General features: G+C 49.8%; 1 protein-coding gene across 1 annotated transcript in view; it reads right to left on the reverse strand.

Moving 5' to 3' along the window:
• Nucleotides 1-26,565, reverse strand: part of IL11RA (interleukin 11 receptor subunit alpha) — a 115,039-nt gene that overhangs the window by 61,997 nt on the left and 26,477 nt on the right. The window contains exon 2 of the mRNA XM_032213560.1: nt 5,415-5,518. Within this exon, the coding sequence (XP_032069451.1) occupies nt 5,415-5,420 (6 nt within the window). The 5' untranslated portion in view covers nt 5,421-5,518. The remainder of the gene's footprint in view (nt 1-5,414; nt 5,519-26,565) is intronic.

Consider the following 26,565-nt stretch of genomic DNA (forward strand, 5'->3'; position numbering starts at 1 on the left):
AAAGGCTGAGTTATCTCTATTTTTCTTCCTAAAGCATAGGAAGAACGGTTGCAGGAACTGGGCATGGCTAGGCTACTGAAGACGAAGGACCAGGGGAGACAGGAGAGCAGCCTTCCAATATTTGAGGGGGGGCTGCCCCACAGAGGAGGGGCCGGACAAGGAATCATCATCTTCATTTCGTGACCCCATAATGCCTTGCGGGGTGGAGTCTGGGCAACTGAATGGAGCGAGCAGTGTGTTTTAATGGCCGGATGCCCTTCCTGTTGCCAACACGGAGTTTTGTTCAGCAGAGATATTTTCAGTGTGAAGGGCTGGAGAAGGATGGAAACTGGACAAGGAGAGATTCAATCTGGAAATAAGGAGACATTCTCTGACAGTGAGAGCAATCAATTTGTTCTCAAGTTGCCTTCAGAAGTTGTGGGAGCTTCGTCACTGGAGGCTTTCAAGAAGAGACTGGAAAGAGACTCCTGCTGGGGTGGTGGGTTGGACTAGATGACCTGCAAGGTCCCTTCCAACTGTGTTAATCTGTTTAGAACTTCTGCTATTAAGTGAATCATGCCCAATTTTGCAACTGTTTTCACTGTGGTTGTTATGTGAATCAGGCCCTTTGAGCAAATCACGTGGTCGTTAAGCGAATCTGGCTTCCCTTCTTGACTCCGCTTTTCGGAAGCTGGCTGGGAAGTTCACGAACAGGAGCCAGGTGACCCTACAGTGGGTGCAAGTGCACACCAATTGCCGGGGAAATTTTGATTATATGACCATATGAACGTTGCAACAATTTTGGGTGTGAGGAGTGGTTGCAAATCTCTTCTTTTCAGTGTTATTGTTACTTTGAATGGTCACTAAAAGAATCGTCATAAGTCGGGACCACCTATATGGGGGCAAGAGAGACCCAGCCTCCCCCCTCCCATCTCCCAGCTGGCTGCACCGCAGCTTCATCAGTTTGTCCAGTGAAAGTTTAACACATTATTGTTGTTGTTATTTTATGTCAAACATTTATATGGCTGCCCATCTTCAGTGAAACTTTGGTGCTTCACAATCCCCGAATTGAGGTAGTCCTCAAGTTATAACCATTCATTCAGTGACCACAGAAAGTTACGATGCCGATGGAAAAAGTGACTTATGACCATTTGTTCACACTTATGACCCCCAAGGTCACGTGATCAAAATTCCGAGGCTTGGCAACTGATTCGTGTTCATGACGGTCACAGCGTCCCAGAGTTACGTGATCCCCTTTTGCGACCTTCTGACAAGCAAAGTCAATGGGGAAGTTGGGTTCACTTAACAACCATGTTCCTAATTTAACAGCGGCAGTGATTCGCTTAACAACCGTAGCAAGAAAGGTTGTGTGATGGGGCAAAACTCACTTTACCACAGCCTTGCTTAGTAACATTTTTTTTTTTCTCAGTCGTAAGTCAAGGTCCGCCCGCATAGAAACAATGAGATAAAATCATGAGCTCATCCCGGGGTACCCCAGGCCATCCTTCGGCAAATCTGGGGAGGGTCCCAACCCCACCTCCCCACCTGCATTGTGGGAGTTTAGCTTGCAAATTTGCCCTCCGACAAAGAGAGAGAGAAAGCAGGAAAAATAACAAGACTGAAACAGGCATCCGGAGAAGACAAGAGCCAATCAACCCCCCCCCCCCGAATTTGAATCTCCCCCCTCCTTTTCTGTGCAGGCTCCTCTGTGCTGCTCCCGCTGAGCATCTGGCTGCAGCATCGAACAGCCTTCGCCAGGGTACAGCTGGCAGCTGGCAGGACCCCTTCCCCTGTCAGCAGAACCAGCGCCAAAGAGGCAGCCTCCAAGCCCACCGCCCCAAATCCAAGGGGCCGTCTTTGGGGCTGGGCTGGCAGGCAGAAGCGTAAGAGCAGACTCCCTCAGGTGCGTTTCCCTTGGCCGGGGGCTCGCGTTCCCCTCACCACCACCCCGCCCGCCTCAATTAGGGTGTCCGTGTTTGTTTAATCAAACCCAGATGCTGAAGGTGCAGTGCCAGAGAAGGAGGGTGCGAAGCATTGGGGGGGGGGGGAGAGGGAAGAATCAAAGGGAAGCCTGTCTCAGGCAGGTCTGGGTTGGGAGGGGGGGGGGGGCTGGCTGGCTCCTGAAGTGGGAGGACGGTGGGGGGCAGGAAAAGTGAGGGGCTTGGAGAGGGGAAACACTGGAGACCTGATTCTGGTTTTGGAAACTTGAAACTGACTCAAGGTCTTCTGCGAGAGGAGGCAGCATCGGTGTGTGTGTGTGTGCAGGATCTTTGTGTTCCCTGCTTCTCCCCACAGCAGCCTTCGGGGTGAGGTGGGACATGCAAACATTTAGGCGCCTCTCTGTCAAAGAATCCCTAACTGTACAAGCCAGCATAACCATTTCTGCAGAGTAAAACGTTGCACCGAGGGTCTTTCTGCACGTGTGAATGAACTCAGAGCCTGGAAACAGGGAGATGCAGAGCCTGAAAACGGGGAGCATGGCAGGTGCAGAAATCTGGATCTTTGTTATTATCTATTTTTTGGCGGAAATCAGAGCTTCCCATATTTACCATAGCTATAAAGGCCCTCTTATTCATGCTAGTGGAATTTTTCCTCCCCTACTCTCCCTCCCAGGATTCTTCTAACTCACAAATATTCTTGGCTCTCTTTGCAGGCACCCATAATTGAGACGTTTCCCGGTGTTTTCATGTCTGTGAAGGATCGTGAAGGCCCTTCTAACAGCCTTTTAAAACCCTTACTTTCGATAAATACTCCATGGTTGATTTGGAGGTATATTTTGGATTTTCTCCTGCTGATCTGTCTTATTTCAGCAACATTTTTTTCCGCTACTGGGAAACAATATTTTCTAGTAAGGGTTGCCATGTATTTCACCCCATTCTTCCTTTCGTTCTGCCAGTATCTCCTGTGCTGCCACACAGTCTTGGGGTGCAAGACCAGCACCCCTCATACTGTTGTAGCCCGCCAGCAGAGCAAGCTGCAGATTCGGACAGTGAGGAGGGTTGGGGAGGAACCTGGGCCAGTCCTGGAGCCTGGGGAAGGCTCTGAGGAGGGCTCTGCGTTGGAGGCAGAGAGGGGGACAGGGCCATGTGCCAGTTATCAGCTGCCTTCAGAATCGGAGATCAGTGAGACAGAAGAACAGGTTCCCAGTGTGCGCATGTGAAGATCTGCCAAACGAAGGGAACAGGGGTCGATTTGGGAGGAAGGCCACAGGTGGACGGTGAATGGCCCCTCCCAGAGGAAATAAAAGAAGAGCGGAAGGGGAGTGGAGTTTGCAGGAGACCATTGCCGTATTTTTCGGAGTATAAGACGCACCCTTTTCCCTCAAAAAGAGGTTGAAAATCTGGGTGCTTCTTATACATCGAATGCTGCGGTTTTTTTGCCTCCCAAAGCCCCCCCTTCACCAAAATGGCCGTGCATACCCTTATGGAGGCTTTCAGAGAGCTCCTGGGGGGCTGGAGAGGGCAGAAATGAGCAAAAAATGGGCCGTTCCCCCAACCCCACCCCTCAGCAGCATTCTATAAGCCTCCATAGGTAGGTAGATAGAGGGATCTCTTTCTCTCTCTCTCTCCCTCCATCTACCTACATACCTAGTACTCTCTTTCCCTACATACCTACTGTATTTCTCTCTCTCCCTCTACCTACCCACCTACCTATCTACCTACTCTCCCTCTCTCTACCTATCTACCTACTCTCTCTCCCTACCTACCTACTGTATTTCTCTCTCTTTCTCTCCCTCTCTATCCCTCTATCTACCTACTTACTTTTTTTAAAAAAAACGCTTCTTCCAAACCTTGGTGCGTCTTATACTTCAGTGCGTCTTATACTCCAAAAAATACAGTAGTTCTATTCCCGCATCCTTGCCAAGTAGTGCACATATCGGCCTGGCCACTCCCCAAGTCTGATCAAGGCAGGTAATTGTGAGCTGTCTAATTGTGAGCTATATTGAAAGACTTTGCTGGAGAGGAATTCACTGCAAATTAAATCAAAGGGGTTTCTCGGGAGGAGGACGGGGCTTCGGTGCCACTGGGGAAGCCCAGATCAGAGCACACACTTAATGCAAAGCCTCCCGTTATCCTATTGATTGTTTGCTTCTGTGTCCAATTCAAGCTATTGATTGTCACCTATGAAGCCTTAAGAGGGTTATTTGAGGGGCTTTTTCTACCCATCGTATTGGAGGGGCACGTTATGTGTCCAGGAAGAGGCCCCTTTCTGCCATGGCACATGTGCCCTCTTCCCCTTGGGCCCATCATCTCCTCTTCGGTTAGACTGGCCCCAAAGCATCAGACTTGGGGACCCCATGGGGGTGTGGAACGAACACATTGTCCCTAAGCTGTGGGTGGGCATTGCCCCGTCGTCTTTCATATTTCTGGTTAATCGGTTTTAATTATTTCAACTCTTTAATTGCTTTTACTTCTACGGTTTCTTTTTTATTTTTTTGTTATTGGAATTCATGGGAACCACCCAGAGTTTCACAGAAGAAGAGGCGGAGGGTTTTGTAAATGTGCAGGAAATGAATAAATATTTATGCTTTCTTCTTTTGAAACGACAATGAACAGTTGCGCAGAAATGACAAGCGCGCATTCAACTTGGCAGAGAGACGCTGTGAACTCTCACCGTGCGAAGCTCCTGCAGGTCACCTGCCGTTCATTAGGGATTCTTTGAAATGGGCCACCGGTCCAGCAGAAGGGAGCTTAACCCAAAGAGCAACAAAGTCCATGTTGTGAAGCTCATCTATGGCAAAAAGCCAATTGCCTGAAGTATCCAAGCCAGCAGTAGTCAAATGGGCAAATTTGTGGGCTTCAGTTCCCAGAATCCCTCAGGCAACTGGAGCAGAGGCCTCCAAAATTTAAACACCGTGGACTTCAACTCCCAGAATCCCTCAGCCAGCCAACTGAGGAATTCTGGGAGTTGAAGTCCACAAAGCTTAAAGTTGCCACGTTTGGGGTCTCCTGGTCTAAGCAAGCATAACTTGAGATATGACCTAATACCTGGGTTTATTCAATATGACTCAGTGGTGGGTTCCAGCCGGTACGGCCTAGTATGGCCATACCGGTATTGGTCGGGAGATACGGCACATCAGGGGCATGCAAAGCACACGTCCGGCGCACGCACGAACGGACCACGAGCAGCGTACCGGTAGGAAAGGTAAGAGCAACCCACAAGTGATATGACTGTATTACCTATCACCAAGTAGCAAAATGAAACATTCTTCTTAAGAAGGTTCATGTCATGCGATCAATAATTTGGATCAACAGGGCCTCTTGGGACGTCTCTGCCAAGGTTAAGAGCAAGCCACCTTCCAGGGGAACATGAGAAGCGTGAGAAGGGAGCTCAGAGCAAGGCAACTTTTCTGGGCTTCTCTGGAGAAGACTCGGGTTCCATCCGGCTTAAGGCTCCTCTCAACCGCCTTAGAACCAGATTCACGGATGACTCACCATCATGAGATCCCTTCTTCCTACATGTTCCTCAGGATGGCTGGAACGGTGAGCCTCTGCAAAAGACCATCGTCCTGGGCGGGACAGCCGCAGAGCCGAAGGACCTGGAGGGGAACGAGGAGCAAATGAAGGTGAATCTACCTCTCCCAGGATGACGTTACAGGGTCCGATCTGGGTGGATTATTGGGGTTATTACGTCAAGCTTCCAGGCTCGTATCGGAGCCCATCCTCAGGGAACTCCCCCCCTCCTCTTTCTCTGGAATATGTGTGCCCTGGCTCTTCTATCTGTTGCATTTGGAAGGGAAGGGGAGAGGAGAGGTGATGAGTTAGAAGGGACCTTGGAGGTCTTTTAGTCCCACCCTCTGCTCAAGCAGGAGACCCTATACCAATGATGGATAACTTTTTTGTCCTCCTGTGCCGAAAATCGTGCATGCACCCACAATGCAATGTGCCCGGCCCCCTGGGCATGCACATGTGACCTCCCCCCCACACACATACATGCATGACCCCCCCCCCTGCAAGGCCTACTCAGCCTACTGCACCATCCCAGGGCCTTCCCAGGCTCTGGGGGCTTTTATTGAGCCTCTGGGAGGGTGAAGGCAGCCTGGGCTCCGGAGGGCCTCCAGAGGCTGAAAACAGGCCGGTTCCCAGACTTCCAGAACTTCAGGGAGGCTGGTTGTTCGCCCTCTCCAGGCTCCATAGGTTTTCCTCCCTAAAGCCTCCTGGCACCAAAAATGGAGCAGGAGCGGGGGGGTGCACCCCCTGTGCTTCCCCCGTCCCCCGCGCATGTCCATACATCTCCTGGCAGAGATCCAAAAATTAGCTGGCTGGCGGAAGGCACGCATGCATGTGTGGTGGAGGTGACCTGGGTGAAAGCTTGCATGCCCTCAGAGAGGGCTCCGTGTGCCACCCGTGGCCCATGTGCCGAGATGGCGCAGTGGTTAGGGTGCAGTACTGCAGGCCACTTCAGCTGACTGTTATCTGCAGTTCGGCTGTTCAAATCTCACCGGCTCAAGGTTGACTCAGCCTTCCATCCTTCCGAGGTGGGTGAAATGAGGACCTGGATTGTTGTTGGGGGCGATATGCTGACTCTGTAAACCGCTTAGAGAGGGCTGAAAGCCCTACGAAGCGGTATATAAGTCTAACTGCGATTGCTATTGCTACTTATTTCTATATCTATATCTATATATCTATATCTATATATATCTATCCATATCTATCTATCTATCTATCTATCTATCTATCTATCTATCTATCTATCTATCTATCTATCTATCTATCTCTATATCTATATTAAAAAGAGCCGAGGTGGCGCAGTGATTAGGGTGCAGCACTGCAGGCCACTTCAGCTGACTGTTATTTGCAGTTCGGCGGTTCAAATCTCACCGGCTCAAGGTTGACTCAGCCTTCCTTCCTTCCGAGGTGGGTGAAATGAGGACCCAGACTGTGGGGGTGATATGCTGACTCTGTAAACCGCTTAGAGAGGGCTGAAAGCCCTATGAAGCGGTATAGAAGTCTAACTGCGATTGCTATTGCTACTTATTTCTATATCTATATCTATATATCTATATCTATATCTATATATCTATCCATATCTATCTATCTATCTATCTATCTATCTATCTATCTATCTATCTATCTATCTATCTATCTATCTATCTATCTATCTCTATATCTATATTAAAAAGAGCCGAGGTGGCGCAGTGATTAGGGTGCAGCACTGCAGGCCACTTCAGCTGACTGTTATTTGCAGTTCGGCGGTTCAAATCTCACCGGCTCAAGGTTGACTCAGCCTTCCATCCTTCCAAGGTGGGTGAAATGAGGACCCAGACTGTGGGGGCGATATGCTGACTCTGTAAACCGCTTAGAGAGGGCTGAAAGCCCTATGAAGCTATTGCTATGAAGCTATTGCAATAGCAATAGCTATTGCTATTGCTATTGCTATAGCTTCCCCATCACGGCCCTCTACCATTCCAGACAAATGACTGTCCAGTCTCTTCTTAAAACCTCCAGTGTTGGATCATCACTCACAATCTACCAGAACAACAGAATAAGAGAGTTGGAAGGGACCTTCTGGTCCCAGCCTCTACTCAAGCAGGAGACCCTGTACCTTTCCAGACAAAACAGTCGTCCAATTTCTTCTAAAAAGCCTCCAGTGAAGGAGCACCCATAATTGCTGGAGGCAATTTCTGTTCCACTGATTGATTGTCCTCACTGTCATGAAATTCCTCCTCAATTCTCGGTTGCTTCTCTCCTTGATTAAAGTTTCCTTCCCTTGTTTCTTATCCTGTTTTGGAGAATCGGTTGACTCCCCATATATATATGGTTGTTTGCCCTCTCCGAGCTCCATATATTTGTTTATTCTTTTTAAACAAAACAACACATACAAACCGAAGCAAGAGCAGAACAAAAAAGAACAACTTTCCTCCATTTCATCAAGCATGTCGTTTGGTTACAGGTTTTTGCGCATCAATTCTTAAATTTAGGATTAACATCACTGGTTTTGTATTAAACATAGCTGAATGTTTCACTGCCATTGAGCATTATGTGTTCAAATTACCATTGATATTCTTTCATTTGTAACAATCCTTGTTTCCTTGAATTCATAATTATCTATCAAATAAACAATGCGTCCTTAAAGTATTATAGTATCACCTATCTCTAAGCGGGAAAAGCGAAGATTCTCCTTCCCTCCTTGGTTAATTTCCTTCCCTTGTTTCTTATCCTGTTTTGGAGAATCGGTTGACTCCCCTCTGCCTGATGGTTCCTGGTTGTGTGTGGTTTTGAGTGGTTACTTAGGATGGCCAGCTATTAAGTTGTTAATTCTTGTTCTCTTATAAACCACATAACCATATAAATGCAATGCGTAGCTCAGCCCAGGGCGCATACTCTGGAGAGAGAGGGGGGGGGAGCACGGGCTCCAACAGGAGCCAGGAAGCTTGGAAAAATGAAGCTTTGGTCCTGTTGAACAACTCAGATTGGATCCCCCAGAAAGAAATTCTGTCCACATGATCACACACGCCTCTGCCCGTAAACCCTTGGCAATGTGGCCGTGTTTAGCTGGGAACACGGACCGGGAAGGGCACCTCCAGCCCCCGGGAACCCCCTTCCCCTAACCAGATGTGAGCCTCCTCCTTTCCCTCCATCCTTATTCTCCCCCCCCCCTCTTTACACTGTCCTCTAGCAGGCTTCCCAGCCCTTGACCCACAAGCGGTTGGGCAGAGGAGCCCGTATGAGTTCAAGGAAGGGCTGGCAGCCTCTCCAGTGGTTGGCCTTGGGCAGAGAGACAAGGTGGCACCTCTGCTTCTCCATCAGCACGGTTCCATTTCTCCAAGGGCACCAATCCCGTCCGGCAGGGGCCTCCAATGTTAGGATCTTTTAAGACTTGTGGACTTTGACTCCCAGAATTTCCCAGCCAGCGTGAATTCTGGGAATTGGAGTGCTGGCTGGGGATTCTGGGACTTGGTGTCCACAAGTCTTAAAGTTGCAAAGTTTGGAGATCCCTGCCACATGGGCCCTCCTGCCCCTCTCCACAAACCTCAGTCCTTTCTATCACTGATGACGTTGATTAGCTGGGTCACGAAACATCTGCACGAAAACAGCCAAGCTCAGAGAGCACCAAGGACCCCACAGTCCTTCCTCCTCCTCCTCCTCCTCCTCCTCCTCCTCCTCCTCCTCCTCCTCCTCCTCTTCCTCCTCATGCTTGCTAGGCAGGCCGCAGATGTGATTGGACCAGCTGTGCTCCGGAGATCAATGGATCCCCTTGACTGATTCCCTGCTCTTTTTTATGTTCATTCTTTGTAAGTCAAAATATTTATTAGTTTATCCAAATGCAATATAAAGCACGGAAATGCAAAAGAAAATAATGGAAAAATAAGAAAAGGGAAAAAGAAAAATGTAGAGCAAAGGGGAAAAAACAAAGAAAACACCCTGACTTCCGATTCCTTTTGGTGCAGTAGAATAAGATAAGAGCATCAAACCTCAACTTTTTATTGTTTTATATAATAATATAAAGTAGCCATTTTTGTACCAACAAGATCCCAGCTTCATGGCTTGCTGGGCCTCAAAGCTCGCCTGCTGCTGGAGAGGGGAAGGCGGAGACCCAAAGATTTCCTCAACCTTGGCAGCTTTAAGGAGGGTGGACCAACTCCCAGGATTCCCCAGGCAGCAGGCTGAGCTGGGGGATTCTGGGAGTTGAAGTCCACACATCTTAAAGGGGACCAAGGTGAAGAAACTCCGCCCTACAGCCAAACACCACCCAGAAGCGCCTTCCTTTGATTTCTTAGCTGAAAATGTTGATGGTCCACCCAGAGGATCTTGTGGAGGGTTGTTCCCCTTGCTAATCGCAACGACTCTATGGATTACTTTATTTTAAATTTTGCACGTGGCACGTCAGCCAATGGAGCTGGGCAGCTGACAAATTTAAACAGACAAAACAAATAATACATGCATTTAAGGGGGGGAAAAATGCCAAGAGTTAGTGGAAAATCCATTCTAGGGTAGAAATATTGCCAAACTGTGGCAATACCTTCTGATTTTTTTATTTTATTTATTTACAGCAGTGTTTCTCAACCTTGGCTACTTGAAGATGTCTGGACTTCAACTCCCAGAATTCCCCAGCCAGCGAAAGAATCTGATTACTGTAATATATGGGAGTTAGTTTATTAATGGTTAGAAGTTAAATATGAAAATAAGCTATTATAAAGTTAAACAAGTTAAGAAAATGAATGTTACAATAGCACAGTGTTTCTCAACCTTGGCAACTTGAAGATGTCCGGACTTTAACTCCCAGAATTCCCCAGCCAGCATTCGCTGGCTGGGGAATTCTGGGAGTTGAAGTCCGGACATCTTCAAGTTGCCAAGGTTGAGAAACACTGATTTTACAGGGTTTCCAGCCTGCCCAGTTATCCAATTCTGAGTAGTATATACATTTCCCCAAAATCAAAACGCGGGTGAATCAGATGGAAAAGAAAAATAAACGAAATCAACGCAGTATTGCTCATTGCAAAATCAAACGACAATGGAAAACTTCTGATGTTACAATGCAGCCCTAGGAAATCTAAACACTGGAAACCAAAGGAACGTGAGTTCTTCCCTGCCTGAAGGGCTCCATGACACAGCCAGGCCTCTAACAAGCTTTCTGGAAACCAGGCTCAAGGCGGTGTGTGTGTTTGTGTTGTTGTTGTTGTGTGTTTGTAACTTCATTCTTTTTTGTTTTTCTAGCCAAGAAAACAAATTTCCCCCGTGTCTCTCCAATTTCCAAGGCCCCCCCTGATTCCTCAACCCCCCCGCCCCCCAATATCTCCCCAGGAGCAGTGCCTGCCTGCCCAAAATGTTTGCCCATTGGACACCCTCCTCCTCTCCGGCTGTGGGTTCTAATCCTGGAGAAAGAGACCCAACAATTCCTATCTCACTGACAAGGTTCAAACACCTCTGCCAGGTTCCTGCTCCCTTTTTTTCAAAGCTCCCCCAATTCTGCCCAAGGCTGGTGCTGCAGGGGCTTCTGGCCCCTTCCCCATGAATAATGGGGGGGGGGGTTCTGGGCAGAGGACCTGCTCCCCCCAGCCTCACTTTCCCTCTGAGACTCGAGGCGAGGGATGTGGGGCCACACAGGCTTTGCAAACTGGGTCCCCCTCGCCCGCCTCCCCTGCCCTGCTGCTCCCCACAACTGAGGCTTGTCTGGCTGCTCTCTTCAGGCCCCCTTGAACCCGCCCCCCCCCCCCCAGGCAAAGACCCCTGCAGAAGTCTGCCCCGCCTCCATTGCTCCTAGCCGGCTTCTGTTTGCACAGGAGGGTTGAAGAGGCTGCCATCCACAGAGGGCGAGGAGGAAATCAAGCAGCTGAACTTTCCTGACAGTCAGGACAATTAGCCAATGGAACAGCTTGCCACTAGAAGTTGTGGGTGCTCCATCGCTGGAGGTTTTCAAGAAGAGACTGGACAGTCACTTGTCTGGAATGGTGGAGGGTCTCCTGCGTGAACAGTGGGCTGGACTAGAAGGCCTCTGAGGTCCCTTCCAACTCTGCTCTTCTGAAGATGGACAATCCAGCCTCCAACCCCTGCCTGAGTGGGACCCCTGCTTGGCACAACAACCAGTCAATCAAAAAAGAGCTGGGAGGGACCTTGGAGGTCTTCTAGTCCAACCCCTGCTCAGGTAGGAGACATATGCCCAATCTCTTCTTAAAAACCTCCAGTGGTGGACCATCCACAACTTCTGGTGGCAATCAGTTCCACTGGTTAATTGTCCTCACTGTTAGGACGTTCCCCCTTGGTTCTAGGTTGCTTCTCTCCCTGGTTAGTTTCCATTCATTGCTTCTTCTCCTGCCTATTGGAGAATAGCCCGACTCCCTCTCCTTTGTGGCAGCCACTGAGATAGTATTGGAAGGCTGCTATCACGTCCCCCCTGGCCCTTCTTTTCTCTAGAGCAGCCAAACCCAAATCCTGCAACTCTTCATCATCCTAGGTTGGAGTCTCCAGGCCTTTAAATATCCTAGTTGCTCTTCTCTGCACTTTGTCCAAACTCTCAATATCTTTTTGTAACGTGGGGACCAAAACTGGATGCCGGACTCCAGGTGTGGCCTTACTGAGGCTTTAGAAAGCAGGGACTCTACAAGGGTTTTATTAAAAGACCTTCTGGAGGAGGAAAGGAAGGGGGAAAGGAAGGAGAGAAGGAGAGAAGAAAGGAGGGAAGGAAGGAAGGAAGGAGGGAAGGAGAGAAGGGGGAAAGGGGGAAGGAGGGAAGGGGGAAGGAGGGAGGGAAGGAAGGAGGGAAGGAAGGGGGAAAGGAAGGAGAGAAGGAGAAAAGAAAGGAAGGAAGGAGGGAAGGGGGAAGGAGGGAGGGAAGGAAGGAGGGAAGGAAGGGGAGTAGGAGAGAAGAAACGAGGGAAGGAAAGAGGGAGGGAGGGAAGAAGAAGTAGGACCGTTGTAAGATAAGATGGATCTATGGGATGGTAAGAAAGCAATCTTCAAGTATATTGTCAACTGTAGGGAAAAAATTGTTATAAATACATATTATTAATAACAGTTATGATAATTGTGAATGTATATATGAAATTGATAAAATAAAAATTAAAAAATAAATAAAATAAAAGACCTTCTGGATCCTGACACACACACACACACCCTGCTCAGAATGCTTCGCTTCCATCATTTGGGGAAAGGATTTTGTGCCTCTGGATTCAGCAGAAGGCAGAGTTCCCTGGGGGGCTTCTGAGAAGGTCAGCAGGTCCTTCCCTGGAAGAAAACAAGAGGCTTCCATAGAATCAGGAAGTCTCGCCCACCGTTATCAGGGTGACATATAATCTTTGCTTCCTGAGGCCCCTTGGGGAAGGGGAAATCCTCAGAGTTCCCAAGAAGTGCTCTGTCTGTCTCTGTGTGTGTGTGTGTGTGTGTGTGCGCGCGCGCGCAGATTTTGCAGAAGAGGAAGGAAACCATTTGGGGACAGTCCTGGCCACTCCCTTCTGCAACAGGGAGGAAAGTCAGCCTGGAAGACGGGGGGCTGGCATCTCCTGGCCATCTTGTGCCCCTCAATGGTGTGGGGAAAGGGAGGGGGGGCTGACCCCTTTTTCCTGGGGAGGCCAAGAGCTGTGCAGGGCTGCCCTCTGTTCATCCTGGATGAGGTTCCAAGGGTGGGCAGAGGGTCTGTCTGAATGCAGCTGTGCATTCAGGAGGTTTTAAAGAAGTGATTAGACAGCTGTTTGTCCAGAACGGAATACGGTCTCCTTCTTGAGCAGGGGGTTGGACTAGAAGACCTCTAAGGTCCCCCCCAACTCCCTTATTCTGCTATTAAATCAGAGGAACATTTTGCCTTCAGAAGTTGTGAATGATCCAACACTGGAGGTTTTTAAGAAGAGACCGGAGAGTCATTTGTCCGGAATGGAATAGGGCCTCCTGCTCAAGCAGGGGGTTGGTCTAGAAGACCTCCAAGGTCCCTCCCAACTCCGTTATTCTGCTATTAAATCAGAGGAACAGAAGTTGCCTTCAGAAGTTGTGGGTGCTTCATCCCTGGAGGCTTCCAAGATTGGGCAGCCATTTGTCTGGAATGATAGAGGACAGTGATGGGTAACCTTTATGTTGTTGTGTGTGCCTGTGTACTGCTTGAGCAGGGGGTTGGATTAGAAGACCCCCCCCCTTTTTTTTTGGCAGCAGCCAAAAAGGCTAATATGATCCTTGGTTGTATAAACAGACTCAAGATCACGTGAAGTATTAATACCGCTTTCTAAAGCCTTGGGAAGGCCACACTTGGAATATTTGCATTCAGTTTTGGCCGCCATGATGTAGAAAAGATTTGGAGACTCTGGAAAGGGTGCAGAGAAGAGCAACAACGAGGATTAGGGGACTGGAGGCTAAAACATATGAAGAACGGTTGCAGGAACTGGGCATGTCTAGTTTGATGAAAAGAAGGACTAGGGGAGACATGATATCAGTCTTCCAATATCTCAGGGGCTTCCCCAAAGAAGAGGGAGTCAAGCTATTCTCCAAGGCACCTGAGGGCAGAACAAGAAGCAATGGGTGGAAACTAATCAAGGAGAGAAGCAACTTAGAACTGAGGAGAAATTTCCTGACAGTGAGGACAACTTGCCACCAGAAGTTGTAGGAGCTCCATCACTGGAGGTTTTGAAGAAGAGACTGGACAGCCACTTGTCTGAAATGGCATAGGATCCCCTCCCTTTAGACTAGAAGACCTCCAAGGTCCCTTCCAACTCTGTTCTGATGATGAAGCCTCTAAGGTCCTTTCAAACTCCTTCATTCTGGACTCAGATTGGGCCTCCCAGAATAGCCTTCATCAACCAATGGAACCATGGGGGACAGTTGCCCACTTGAGGTCACTCCGATGTCACTTCCCACACCTCATTTCTAATGGGAAGACGCCCCCCCCCCTTGTCTTGCAGAGCCTGCCTGGTCAGAGGCTCACGGACACAGAGGGGCAGCCAAGGGGTCATCGTAGAGCCCCAGGGCTGTTTTCCTTCGGAGCAGGGGAAATGCAGGAACAAAACCCTGGAAATCAAACTCATGGGGATGCGGGGGTGGGTGGGGGAGATCTTCTGAGTCCCCCTCCTGCCCTGACACTGGGTTCCACCACACCAAGCGTGTCCCATCAGGGTTCAAATGTGGCTGGCTGATGCCCCATGTTCACTGCAGCTCTTCCACCCCCCCATCCAAGTCCACCCATCTTAAAGCATGCGGGCTGGGGATTCTGGGAACTGAGGTCCTCCTGTCTTAAAGCATGGGGAGTTCTGGCAGTTGGTCCACCCATCCTAAAGATGCTGGCCTGGGGATTCTGGGAACTGAAGTCCTTCCATCTTAACGCATGCTGGCCGGGGGGATTGTGAGAGTTAATCCACCTATCTTCACGTTGCCAAGTTTGATAAACGTTGCTCTTAAGTGAGTGATAGAAGTTCAACTGTGGCACCGTTCTCTCCCTGCAAATCCCAGGACCCACCTTTATGCTCTTTATGCTCCCAGCGTTCATCCACAGGGAGGCAAGATCCCGCAGAACCCCTCCCTCAGCACAGCAAAGGGGCCTTCCAACCTTTTCGCGGGGGGGGGGAATCTTCTGTGTTCACTTGGGCTGGTTTAACGCTTGGCCTCTCTGGGCAACGCCTCCATTGGCACCTTCCTCTGGGCCTTTTTACAAGCTGTGAGGAGTGGAACTGCTGAGTGGAGAAGCGCATGTGTTTGCGTGTGTGTGTGTCTGTGTGTGTGTGAACGCACACGCATGTGTGATGGTATCCAAGTCTGCCAAGAATCAGTTAAGGTTTGAAAAGTTTGGCTGCAGCCTCTCCCCGTTTGATGGACCGTTTTGCCCTCCTGTGGAAGAAGAAGGCGTATAAATTGAAAGTTTGCCTCCTGCAGCAGCTGCCAAAAAAGCCAACACAGTTCTAGGCCTGCATAATAATAGCCTAGAGCAGTGTTTCTCAACCTTGGCCACTTGAAGATGTCTGGACTTCAACTCCCAGAATTCCCCAGCCAGCATTCGCTGGCTGGGGAATTCTGGGAGTTGAAGTCCAGACAACTTCAAGTAGCCAAGGTTGAGAAACACTGGCCTAGAGGAATAGAATCAAGACCACATGAAATGTTAATGCCACTTTATAAGCCCTTGGTGAGGCTACATCTGGAATATTGCATCCAGATGGGATTCTAGAAAGAGTGCAGAGAAGAGCAACAAAGAGGATTAGGGGACTGGAGGCTAAACTATAGGATGAACCGTTGCAGGAACTGGGGATGTCTAGTTTAATGAAAAGAAGGACCAGGGGAGACATGATAGCAGCCTTCCAATATCTCAGGGGTTGCCACAAAGAAGAGGGAGTCAAACTATTCTCCAAGGCACTGAGGGCAGAACAAGAAGCAATGGGTGAAAAGAGTAAGGTTCTACATTTAGGCAAGAAAAAACTAAATGCACAGGTACAGGATAGGTGGTACCTTGCTCAATAGCAGTAACTGTGAGAGGGACCTTGGAGTCCTAGTGGAGAACCATTTAAATAGGAGCCAGCCGTGTGCAGCAGCTGCCAAAAAAGCCAACACGGTTCTAGGCTGCATCAACAGAGGGAGAGAATCAAGATCATGTGAAGTGTTAATACCACTTTATAAGGCCTTGGGAAGCCCACACCTGGAATACGGCATTCAGTTTTGGTCACCACGATGTAGAAAAGATGTGGAGACTCTAGAAAGAGTGCAGAGAAGAGCAACAAGGAGGATTAGGGGACTGGAGACTAAAACATACGAAGAACGGTTGCAGGAACTGGGAATGTCTAGTTGAATGAAAAGAAGGACCAGGGGAGACAGGATAGCAGCCTTCCAGTAATTGAGGGGCTGCCACAGAGAGGAGGGGGGGGGGCAACCAATTCTCCAAAGCCGCAGAAGTCAGGACAAGAAGCAATGGATGGAAACTATTCAAGAAGAGGAGCAACCTTGAAATAAGGAGACATTTCCTGACAGTGAGGACAATTAACCAGTAGAACAGAAGTTGCCTCCAGAAGATGTCCATGCTTCATCACTGGACATTTTCCAGAAGAGACTGGACACCCACGTGTCTGAAAGGCCGTAGGGCTTCCTCCCTGAGCAGGGGGTTGGACTGGAGGACCTCCAAGGTCCCTTCCAGCTCTATTCTGATTTATTATCCTGAGGATGATGATCCCACTCAGTCTGATGGACTGTTTTGCCCTCCATGCATAGATTGAAAGTTTGCCTGGAAATTTCTTTTCCTGAACACTGGAGAAGCAAATGTCCTGTTTGCTGCAAATTCTCCATCCGTCCCTTCTAGACGCTTCCCAGTATTAAGCGCAGCATTTTCCGTGCCCCCACACCCCCCCCCCCGCCCTCCTGCTCTGCCATTCTTCACTGCAGCTTGGCAAAGAATCAGTCCAGATAAATTATGACTCTGCAAGAAGTAAACATTCGCCAGGCGGATAACTTGGGAAGGAAACTCCAGGCACCAGACAGTAACTCCACATGAAGTGCCTGAGGAGGAAAGCTGCAAAAAACAGGGCCACCTTCAGCGGGGAAAGGGAAGCTGTGTGTGTGAGAGAGAGAGGGGGGGGAGTGTGTATGTGTGTGAGAGAGAGAGCGGGGGGGGGAGTGTGTAGGGGGGGGTGGCCGTCTGCAGGGAAATCAAGGCCTAAACTTTGCAAGAATGGCTCCCCAAAACTTTCTTTGGGATAATCCAGGTTGCTGGAAACTCAAAAGGGTTAGGACCTCCTGCCCACCAGAGCTGACCTCAAGGAAATTTGGTCCACAAGGTTCTTGGGGCAGTGTGTGTGTGTGTGTGTGTGCACGCGCGCGCACACACAGAAGGACAAGGGAGCTCTTGTGCATCTGACACAAAAGAGCGAGCTGATTCATCTGCACTGCGTTATTGGCTGACGGAAAACCAATGGAGTTAGTAACATGAGCTCTTTTGCCCTTCTTACCCACCACCAGCCATCCAGGCCACAGAACAGGTTTGAGCAGAGCTGCAGCGAAAGCCCCCCCCCCCACTGGAAGGTCCCCCTCCCCTCCTGTCACCATTTGAGCCCCCCTCCCCACTCCTCTGCCTTTCCCTCCCTGGACAATCCAGCAGGCGCAACCCATCAGGTGCCCAGATGAGCCATGCTGGCAATCCAGGCTGCCCGAAAGACATGTGGGGCTGGGGAAGATGGGCTTCAGGCAACAGCTGTCCTGGCCTCTGCAGGAAGGGGGGGAGGGCATTTGTTGGCCATTGGGAGGACTGGAGGATCCCTGACTGCTCTGCCCCAGGGACCCCCTTACATTAATGGGACCCTGCAAGAAGCCAAGCCTCCCTGCTTTGTCACTGCTCCAGGAATAGAATAGAATAGAATAGAATTCTTTATTGGCCAAGTGTGATTGGACACACAAGGAATTTGTCTTTGGTGCAGATGCTCTCAGTGGACATAAAAGGACCCTTCCCTGTCCATCCCTCCACCATCTAATATCCATCATTCATCATCCATCAATCATCCACCATCCATCCACCATTCATCATCCATCCATCCATCCATCCATCATCCATCCATCCACCATCCATCCATCCATCCATCCATCCATCACCCATCCATCCATCCATCCATCCATCCATCATTCATCATCCATCCATCCATCCATCCATCCATCATTCATCATCCATCCATCCATCCATCCATCATTCATCATCCATCCATCCATCCACCACCCACCATCCATCCATCCATCCATCCACCACCCACCATCCATCCACCATTCATCATCCATCCATCCATCATCCATCCATCCATCCATCCACCATTCATCATCCATCCATCCATCCATCCACTATCCATCCACCATTCATCATCCATCCATCCATCCATCCATCCACCCACCATTCATTATCCTCCCTCCGTTCTTCTGCTTTGAGGAAGGTGGAAGGAGGACCACAACTTCTCTCCTTGCAGCATGAGTTGGGTGCCTGTGACAACCAAGAGACATGGGCTTTCTCTAGCTTGGCACTCTGTCCAAGCCCCCCATTCCTCCCCCCCAAAAAAATTTGGAGGGAATCTGTCAATAATTAGATCCAGAACTGCCTTTTTCTTCCTGACGTTTCAGAACAGAAGGTTCAAAAGGTGGAAGAAATAGCAGAGAAGCACCAGGGCTGCCCAGTGGGAAAGACCCCCTCCCCAAGCTCTGTCCCAGAGAAGCCCCTCCCCTCCCCACAGGGGGCACAGTTCCCCTCCCCATCTTGGCCCCTGGAACCAGCCCCCAGCCCCCCTGCCTGGCTATGGGAGAAGGCCAAGCAGCTGCCCCAGGCAGAAAGGGCCAGCTGGGGGGGGGACAACAGCTGCAGCCCCCCCCCCCCCATCAGCCTGGGAGTCCATCCACAAACAGCCTTTTTCTGGGCAGGAAGGAAGGAATCTCTCCCTGCTTCCCTGTCTGGTCACATTCCCTTGGGGGGGGGAAGCTTCTTCTGCCCTTTGTGAGCAAGTGATTAACGGCCTCAAATAAGAGAACGGGAGGGAGGAGGGGGGAGGGGACCAAGCAATTGAGATGCTGTGCGCACACACACACACACACACAAACACAATGAGGAGCTTGCAAATCTCCGTGCAGGTAGCTCTCAACCTATGACCACAATCGAGCCCCAAATTTATGTCACTAAGCAATACATTTGTGAAGTGAGCTTGGCCCCCCCCCCTGTTTATCGACTTTTCTTGCCAGATTCCTTAAGTAAATCCCTGCAGTTCTTAAATTAGTAACACGGTTGTTAAGTGAATCCAGCTTCCCCCCCTCCCCTTTGACATTGTTGGTCAGAAGGTTGCAAAAGGGGATTACGTGACCCCCTGGACCACACTGCAAACCGTCACAAATGCGAGTCAGTTGCCAAGCATCCAAATGTAAATCACGTGACCCTGGGGATGTGTGTGGAAAGGGTGAAAAAGACCATGTCACTTTTTTCATATAAACAGTCACGGCAACAAGTCATTTTTTTCAGTGCGTTTGACGCGTCGAACAGTCACTATATGAACTGTTGTAAATCTGTTGCATTAACAGAGGGATAGAATGAAGGCCGAGGGAGGTGCTAATACCACTCTACAAAGCGTTAGTAAAGCCACACCTAGAGTCCTGCATCCAGTTTTGGTCCCCACCCTATAAAAAAAGATGTGGAGACACTAGAAAGAGTGCAGAGAAGAGCAGCCAGGATGATGAGGGGACTGGAGGCTCAAACATACGATGGACGGTTGCAGGAACTGGGCCTGGCTGGTCTAGGGAAGAGAAGGACCAGAGGGGACAGGAGAGCATCTTCCAGTATTTGAGGGGCTGCCCCAGAGAGGAGGAAGGGGGTCAAGCTATTCTCCAAAGCACCTTTGAAGGCCAGAGAAGGAAGAATGGATGGAAACCTATCAAGGAGAGATTCAACCTGGAAATAAGGAGGGATTTCCTTACAGGGAGAGCAATCAACCCATGGAACAGAAGTTGCCTTCAGAAGTTGTGGGAGCTTCATCACTGGGGGCTTTGAAGAAGAGACTGGGCTGCCATCTCTCAGAGATGGTGTAGTAGGGTCTCCTGCTTGGGCAGGGGTTGGACTAGATGACCTACAAGATCCCTTCCGACTCTGTTAATCTGTTATCTGAGGACTACCTGTAAATGGCAGGGAAGTGGGGAGGAGAAAGGAAAACTGAGCCGAGGCCCAAACGAGAATCACCAACGTGTTAATCTGCACAAATCTCCAAAGTGCTAATCTGCTAAGTGTGAAAATTGGCAGCAGCACTCAGTGGCACAGAGCCAGGAAAGGGGGGGGACTTTCTTGTGGGGGGGGGGCTCAACCTACCCTGCATAGTTATGGCTCCAGATGGCCCCTCCCTCCCTCCCTCTTTCTCCCCCTCCTGCAAAGGCTCTTGACTTCGGCCAACCGTGGAACAAGGACCCTCTTTGTGCCCGAACCAGCCAGAAGAGCCACCTGCTGCCAAGGCTGTTGGAACCGCTCACCAACCGGGATGCCAAGGGAGCAGGGCTTGCCAAGGCAATCACAGCCCTGGCTGGGGATGATGGGAACTCTGGTGCTTTCTCAGTATTCGCTGTGCTTCCGAGGTCCCTCCGCTGCCCCCCAGCCCCTCCCTTCTCCATGGCTCTGGGTCCGATAGACTGAAGGTCACCCAGTCCAGACCCCTCCCTGCTCAAGCCCTGTTTTCTGCTGTTTGCCCCCCCTCCCTGCCCCCTCCCTAGCCTTCGGGGCAGGGGCGTCTGCAGAAAAGGGAAAACGTGTCAGCTTTGCCTCATGGGCATCCCTGGGTAAATACCAGCCTCCCCTGACCCAGCCTGGGCAGAGCCCCATTTGTGCACCCTGGCTGCAAAGGGACCTTAAAATCAAAGTGGGGTTCTATGCAGAGAAGGGGGTGCAGGGGGTGGGGGGAGAGTTCCCTATATAGAGCAGGAGCAGGACTCCCCCTCCCCGAAATTCTCCGGACTTCAAAGGAGCCTCAGAAGGCGGAAGGGAGTCGGGGGGGCCTCCAGCAATGATTCCTTCTGCCATGATCCTAGGCGCCTGTGGTTGCGGGTCTGTGCGGATTTCTACTCCAAAGCCCACCAGTTCTGCAATCGGAACAAAGATAGGAATATCGGTCCCACTTGCTCCCCTCACCCTGCCCAAATTATTTCCAGACGCAGCATCTGGGATTTGCAAAGGTTTGGCAGATGCAGGAGTTGGAAGGGGGGAAACTATCTGAAGCATGTGGGGTCTGGGGGGGGGGGCGGTTATGGGGAGGGGGGAGGGAGTGGATATAATTTGTAGCAGGCCGATTCAAAGCCTGGGGCTGCAGAGAGGAACAGGAATCTTTGCCCAAAGAGGCCGAAAAGGACTGAGAACTTTTCTCTAATAACCTTCGTGTTCTTCAGCTGCTCTTAAGATGCCCTTAGAGAGGCACTTTAGGGATGATGGGCAGCACAACAACAACAACAACAATAACAGTGACACCCCTTGTCATCAGGGCACTTGGCACCATGTCCAAGAATTTTACAAGATACATCCACAAATTGCAGCTTCCTGTAATAACACCAGCGGAACTGCAAAAAACTGCGCTACTCGGAACATCTTATATTTTAAGAAGGTCCTTGGTTGACACCTAGGACGCTGGCAGCAAACCATATCAACCATTAGCACCAGTCACTGATATTTGTGATGCATTTTTGAATGTTCAGTTGGCTGAGTTTCATGTTTAATGAATGAATGAATGAATAAATAATAGTAATAGTAATAGCAATCAACCATCTTAGGCAGAAAAGCCTACATTTTCGGATGTTATCTTAACTGTTCTTAGGTCCTTGGTTAGGACTTGAAGTATTAAGTTTTTACCAGTCCCAGTAAATCAATTTGAACATTAAATCAACAACAACAACATCAACATCTTGGGCGATACCTAGGATGTTGGGAGCAACCCGTATCAACCATCAGCGCCAGTCACTGGTATTTGTGATGCATTTCTGAATGTTCAGCTGGCTGAGCTTCATGTTTAATGAATAAAGTATAAGAACAACAACAACCAAAGATGCAAGAACAATCCTTGCAGACGGATTCCATGAAAGCAAAAATCCAACGTGTCAGTAACAACAGCAAATGTTGCTTAGGTGTGCAAGGAGAAAGAGGCAAGAGTGGAGCCCCTCTGCAGTGGCTGCAGCAACACCTGACAGGGATCCCGGCAGATCCAAAGCTCAAGAGATCCCTGCATTCATCTCCCCAAAAACCACTGCACAGAGAAGAGACTCCTAGTGGCTCCCCTCCTCCACCCCACCCCCAACTCAAAAAGCAGCCCTTGTTCCTTGAGGCTGGTTCTCCGTTTATTTATGAAACTCATTTATGACAACGAAGAAGACGCCGTTCCTGTTTAGAGCCGTGTTTTTCAAACTGGGGGGGCTAGAAGAAGCCCCAGATTTCCCCAACCGTCTTGTGGCGAGTGGAAGATGCCCCAGATGCCCCAAAGACATCTTTTCAGTCGCCAAATTTGAAAGCCCCTCCTTTGGAGCTCCCATCCTTCTGCGCCCTTTGAGGGCTGGGGGGAGAGCAAATGCTCTGCCTTTCGTAGGACAGCATCCAGGGGAGAGACGGTGGCCTCCCCTCCTGCCTGCTTGCAGGGAGAGAAAGGAGGATGGGGACAGGAAAGGAAAGGAGGAGGCAAGCTGGACTTCTGCTGTCTTTGGCCGGATGCCTCTCTACCCACAACAGGCCACGGAGGGTGACTCAGATCAACCTGCGTTTTCTTTTGAGAAAGGAGAGAGAGAAAGCAGACTGGGCTCTTCCCACAGACACACGGGACCGTCTCCTGCCACATACCTCCCAATGACCTATAAGATCTCACAGGCTGGGCCTCCTTCGGGTACCGTCGACCGGGCAGTGCCGGTTGGCGGACTACTCGGGGAGGTCTTTCTCTGTAGCTGCCCCGGCCCTGTGGAATGATCTCCCCGCAGAGATCCGGACCCTTCCCACTCTCTCGGCCTTCCGTAAGGCCACTAAAACCTGGCTGTTCCGGCAGGCCTGGGGCTGTTGACCCCAAAATACGGTCCAGCCCCACTTAGAACGGAGTGCATGGTGTGTTGTTTTTAAATCTATCTTTTCTTTCTTCTATTCCTTTTGATTTATTTGTATAAATCCCTACGGGATTGGACAGCATGCAAATGTTATTAAACTTTGAAACTTTGAAACACGTCCGGGGTGTCCCAGCCCCTGCACGGTCCCAGGGGCCTCTTAGGCAGAGCCGAGCCAAGCTCCAGGCGGGGGCTTCTTGGAAGCACCCCTGGGCTGCAACTGCAGCAGCTCCAAAGAGGTCCACCTCTGGCCGAAGGGGCTTCTCTAGAGTGTGTTGACCAGGGCTGATGGGCCCTGTGGCTCCAGCTGGAGGTGCCAGGGGAAGCCGCTGCTTCTGCGCCTGAGTTGTTCAGGTGGGCTTCTGGATGCCCCACCAGGCCGTCTGAGATGCTTTGATTGAGGATGCTGGATCTTGGGACGTTCCCTCAGTTGGCTCTTCTGGGAGAGAGGCTGGATGACTGCCCCAAAGTCAAGGAGGGAGAGGCTCTGGTTCATGGAGGCCACGTTTCAGTCAAGGTCCTTCGGAGGTCATCCAGCCCCGCCCTGGCGCAGGAAACGCCCTCTGTAGGGTTTCCTGGCTTCTGCTTAGCAAACTGCACTCCTCTCCACCCCACTCCACTTTTCCCTTCCCTTCACTCCACTTTTCACTTCACTTCACTTTATTCCACTTTTCACTTCACTCCACTCTTTCAAAGTAGAATTTCTAGAATTTAAGGGGGAAAAAATCTGTGATGTTGTTGAACATCTCCCCCCCCCACCAAATCTACTGACCACCACTGGCATCTTCTGATTCCGCTGCCTCCCACCTGGAGCTGTGCCAAAGGCTCTTCTCCCTCAAGGAGAAGGGGCTGCCACAAAGAAGAGGGAGCAAAGCTATTCTCCAAAGCACTTGAGTGTAGAACAAGAAGCAATGGGTGGAAACTAATCAAGGAGAGAAGCAACTTAGAACTGAGGAGGAATTTCCAGACAAACAATTAATCAGTGGAACAACTTGCCTCCAGAAGTTGTGAATGCCCCAACACTGGAAGTCTTTAAGAAGATGTTGGATAGCCATTTGTCTTGAACTGTATAGGGTTTCCTGCCTAGGCAGGGGGTTGGACTAGAAGACCTCCAAGGTCCCTTCCAACTCTGCTATTCTATTCTATTCTATTCTATTCTATTCTATGGACACGTTGGCCCAAGAGGGACCCCCGGGGCTACCATCCTGGGCCCCAGCCCCTGCACTGAATCAGCCCCAGCCCCTTCCGGGGCGACTCTGGATGCCATTCCAAGCCTAGAACCTTTGGGTCAAAATGCACAAAGACTCCCAGTTCTGCTCAGTTCAGACAAGACGCCTAACCAGGTCAGCCGACCCTCAGAAACTCCCCTTGGCCCAAATGAGCGGGCAGGCTGATTCTTTCAAACTACTCTGAACATTTTTAGGTGGCTTTTTCCCCCACATTGTGTTAATTCAAACACAGGTGGTCCTCAATTTACGACAGGTCATTTAACAAGTGTTTGAAGTTACAACGGCCCTGAAAAAAAGCAACCTACGACCATTTTCCCCACACTTACGCACAGTTGCAGCAACAATGGCACAAAAGGTCCTAGAATGGGGCGAAGCTCACTTAGCGGCCGTCTCTCTTAGCCACGGAGATTGTGGGCTCAAAACTGCTGGTTCCCCAGACAGGTTGAATCCAGAGAAAGAGGCTTAGCAGGTGATTTAGGAGCAAATCCCAGGGAATTAGAAGCGGAGCCTCCGGCCCTTCTTCCCGAGGACGGAGATGCCACCAGCAAACCTCCTTTTTAGGAAGGGCCTGGGCAATCCTGGGCCTCCCTGCCTTATTCAGCTCGCCAGGATTTCCAAAATAATACATTGCACACGGCAGCGTTCGGCTCTTCCTGCTGTCCGAGAGGGCATGCTGTTTTGCATATTTCCAGCAGGGATTTAAGCTGAACTCATCCCTGTAAAATCCCTCCAGTCCTTAGAAGGCAACGTAGCGTGTGAAAAAAGGGCCGAAGGAGAGGGGCTGCATTCACACACCCAAGCTCTCCTGCTGTTAACCCATTCGGACAGTGGCAGGGGGCAGTCAGGCGAACCAAGGTGGAAACTAGGAAATCCCTGCCTGGTTTTGGTGTGTGTGGCACACGAAGGGTGTTTTATATATGTCTTTTATCAGTGCCACACATAAAGCTCAGCTGCTGTTTCGATTATACCATCTGGGAATCATTCTAAGTGAAATGCCCAGGTCCAGCATCGGTGGCACCTGGCTCAAACTGTGGAAGGGATCTTGGAGTCCTAGTGGACAACCTGGGAGGATCCTTCCTTGCTCTCTTCCTGCCCACCAGATCCTCCAAGTTCTGCTGCCGCTTTGCATTCTGGGAAGCAGCCCTTCCCTCCTGGGATACCAGATTACATCCCCCCCCCCAACCTCTGACTTACCCTTCGTTTATTTGTTTGCTGTTCATTATTATTATTATTATTATTATACAATTGTATCACAGCGGCCAGTTGTTTCGCCGGATTTGGCATTGGTTACTAGTCGGGCCCCACCCAGGGGCCTAGGACGTCATAACGTATTTTCATAATATGCGTGCAGATCCAAGCAGTGCGGCTTTTTGCATTTGACTGATGGTGATTTTGTCAATTTTTAACTGTTTTAAATGTAATTCCAGTGCTTTTGGAATAGCACCCAGTGTGCCAATTACCACTGGAATTACCACTGCTGGTTTGTGCCAGAGTCATTGAATTTCGATTTTTAAGTCCTGGTATCTTGCGATTTTTTCATGTTCCTTCTCAGCGACCCTGCTATCACCTGGTATTGCGATGTCTATGATTGTGACCTTATTTTTCTCAACCAGTGTGATGTCTGGTGTATTATGCGCCAGTATTTTGTCGGTTTGTATACGGAAATCCCACAAGATCTTGACCATCTGATTTTCGGATTATTATTACTATTATTATTATTATTATTAATAATAATAATTTCTGCAATGTTGCTTAATACACGGAACCACCAAGTTACCCAACAGGTTTATATAACAAGCAAACACCCCCACCGCCCTCCCATTCACCAACCCTAAAAGTGACCGACTTAGGCATATGGTGGGAATCAGGGGTGAAATGCTACCTATTCGGGCCCGTTTGTCCGAACCGGTAGCAAAATAATACTAAAAAAAGTAAAAAAATAATAATGTTCCAACGATTACATGCAGCATAGCTGAGCTTCAGATTTTTTAATTTTTTTTTTTACTTTTTAAGCATTTTTTTTTTACTACAGGTTCTCTGGAAACAGGGTGGGTGGGGATGGGGTCAGTTTTTGCTCCTAGCAAGCGTCCCTGAAGCCCTGCTAGGCCAAAAATGGGGGGAGGGGTGCTGAAAAAGAAAGAAGGAAGGAAAGAAAGAAAGAGAGAGAGAAACAGAGAGAAAGAGAGAAAGAAAGAGAAAGAAAGAGAGGGAGGGAGGAAGAAGAGGAAGGAAGGACTACAAACTTGGCACTAGACACAGCTTCAGAGGACAATTCAGGGCTGGAAGGGACCTGGAGATCATCTAGTCCAACCCTGCTCCAGCAGGACATTGTGAGTTTCTCTCTTTGATCCCCCAGTCACATGCTACATAGTCACGCCCACCCAGTCACATGACCCCAC

This window comes from Thamnophis elegans, chromosome 3 (assembly GCF_009769535.1).
Source record: "Thamnophis elegans isolate rThaEle1 chromosome 3, rThaEle1.pri, whole genome shotgun sequence".
Lineage (NCBI taxonomy): Eukaryota > Metazoa > Chordata > Lepidosauria > Squamata > Colubridae > Thamnophis > Thamnophis elegans.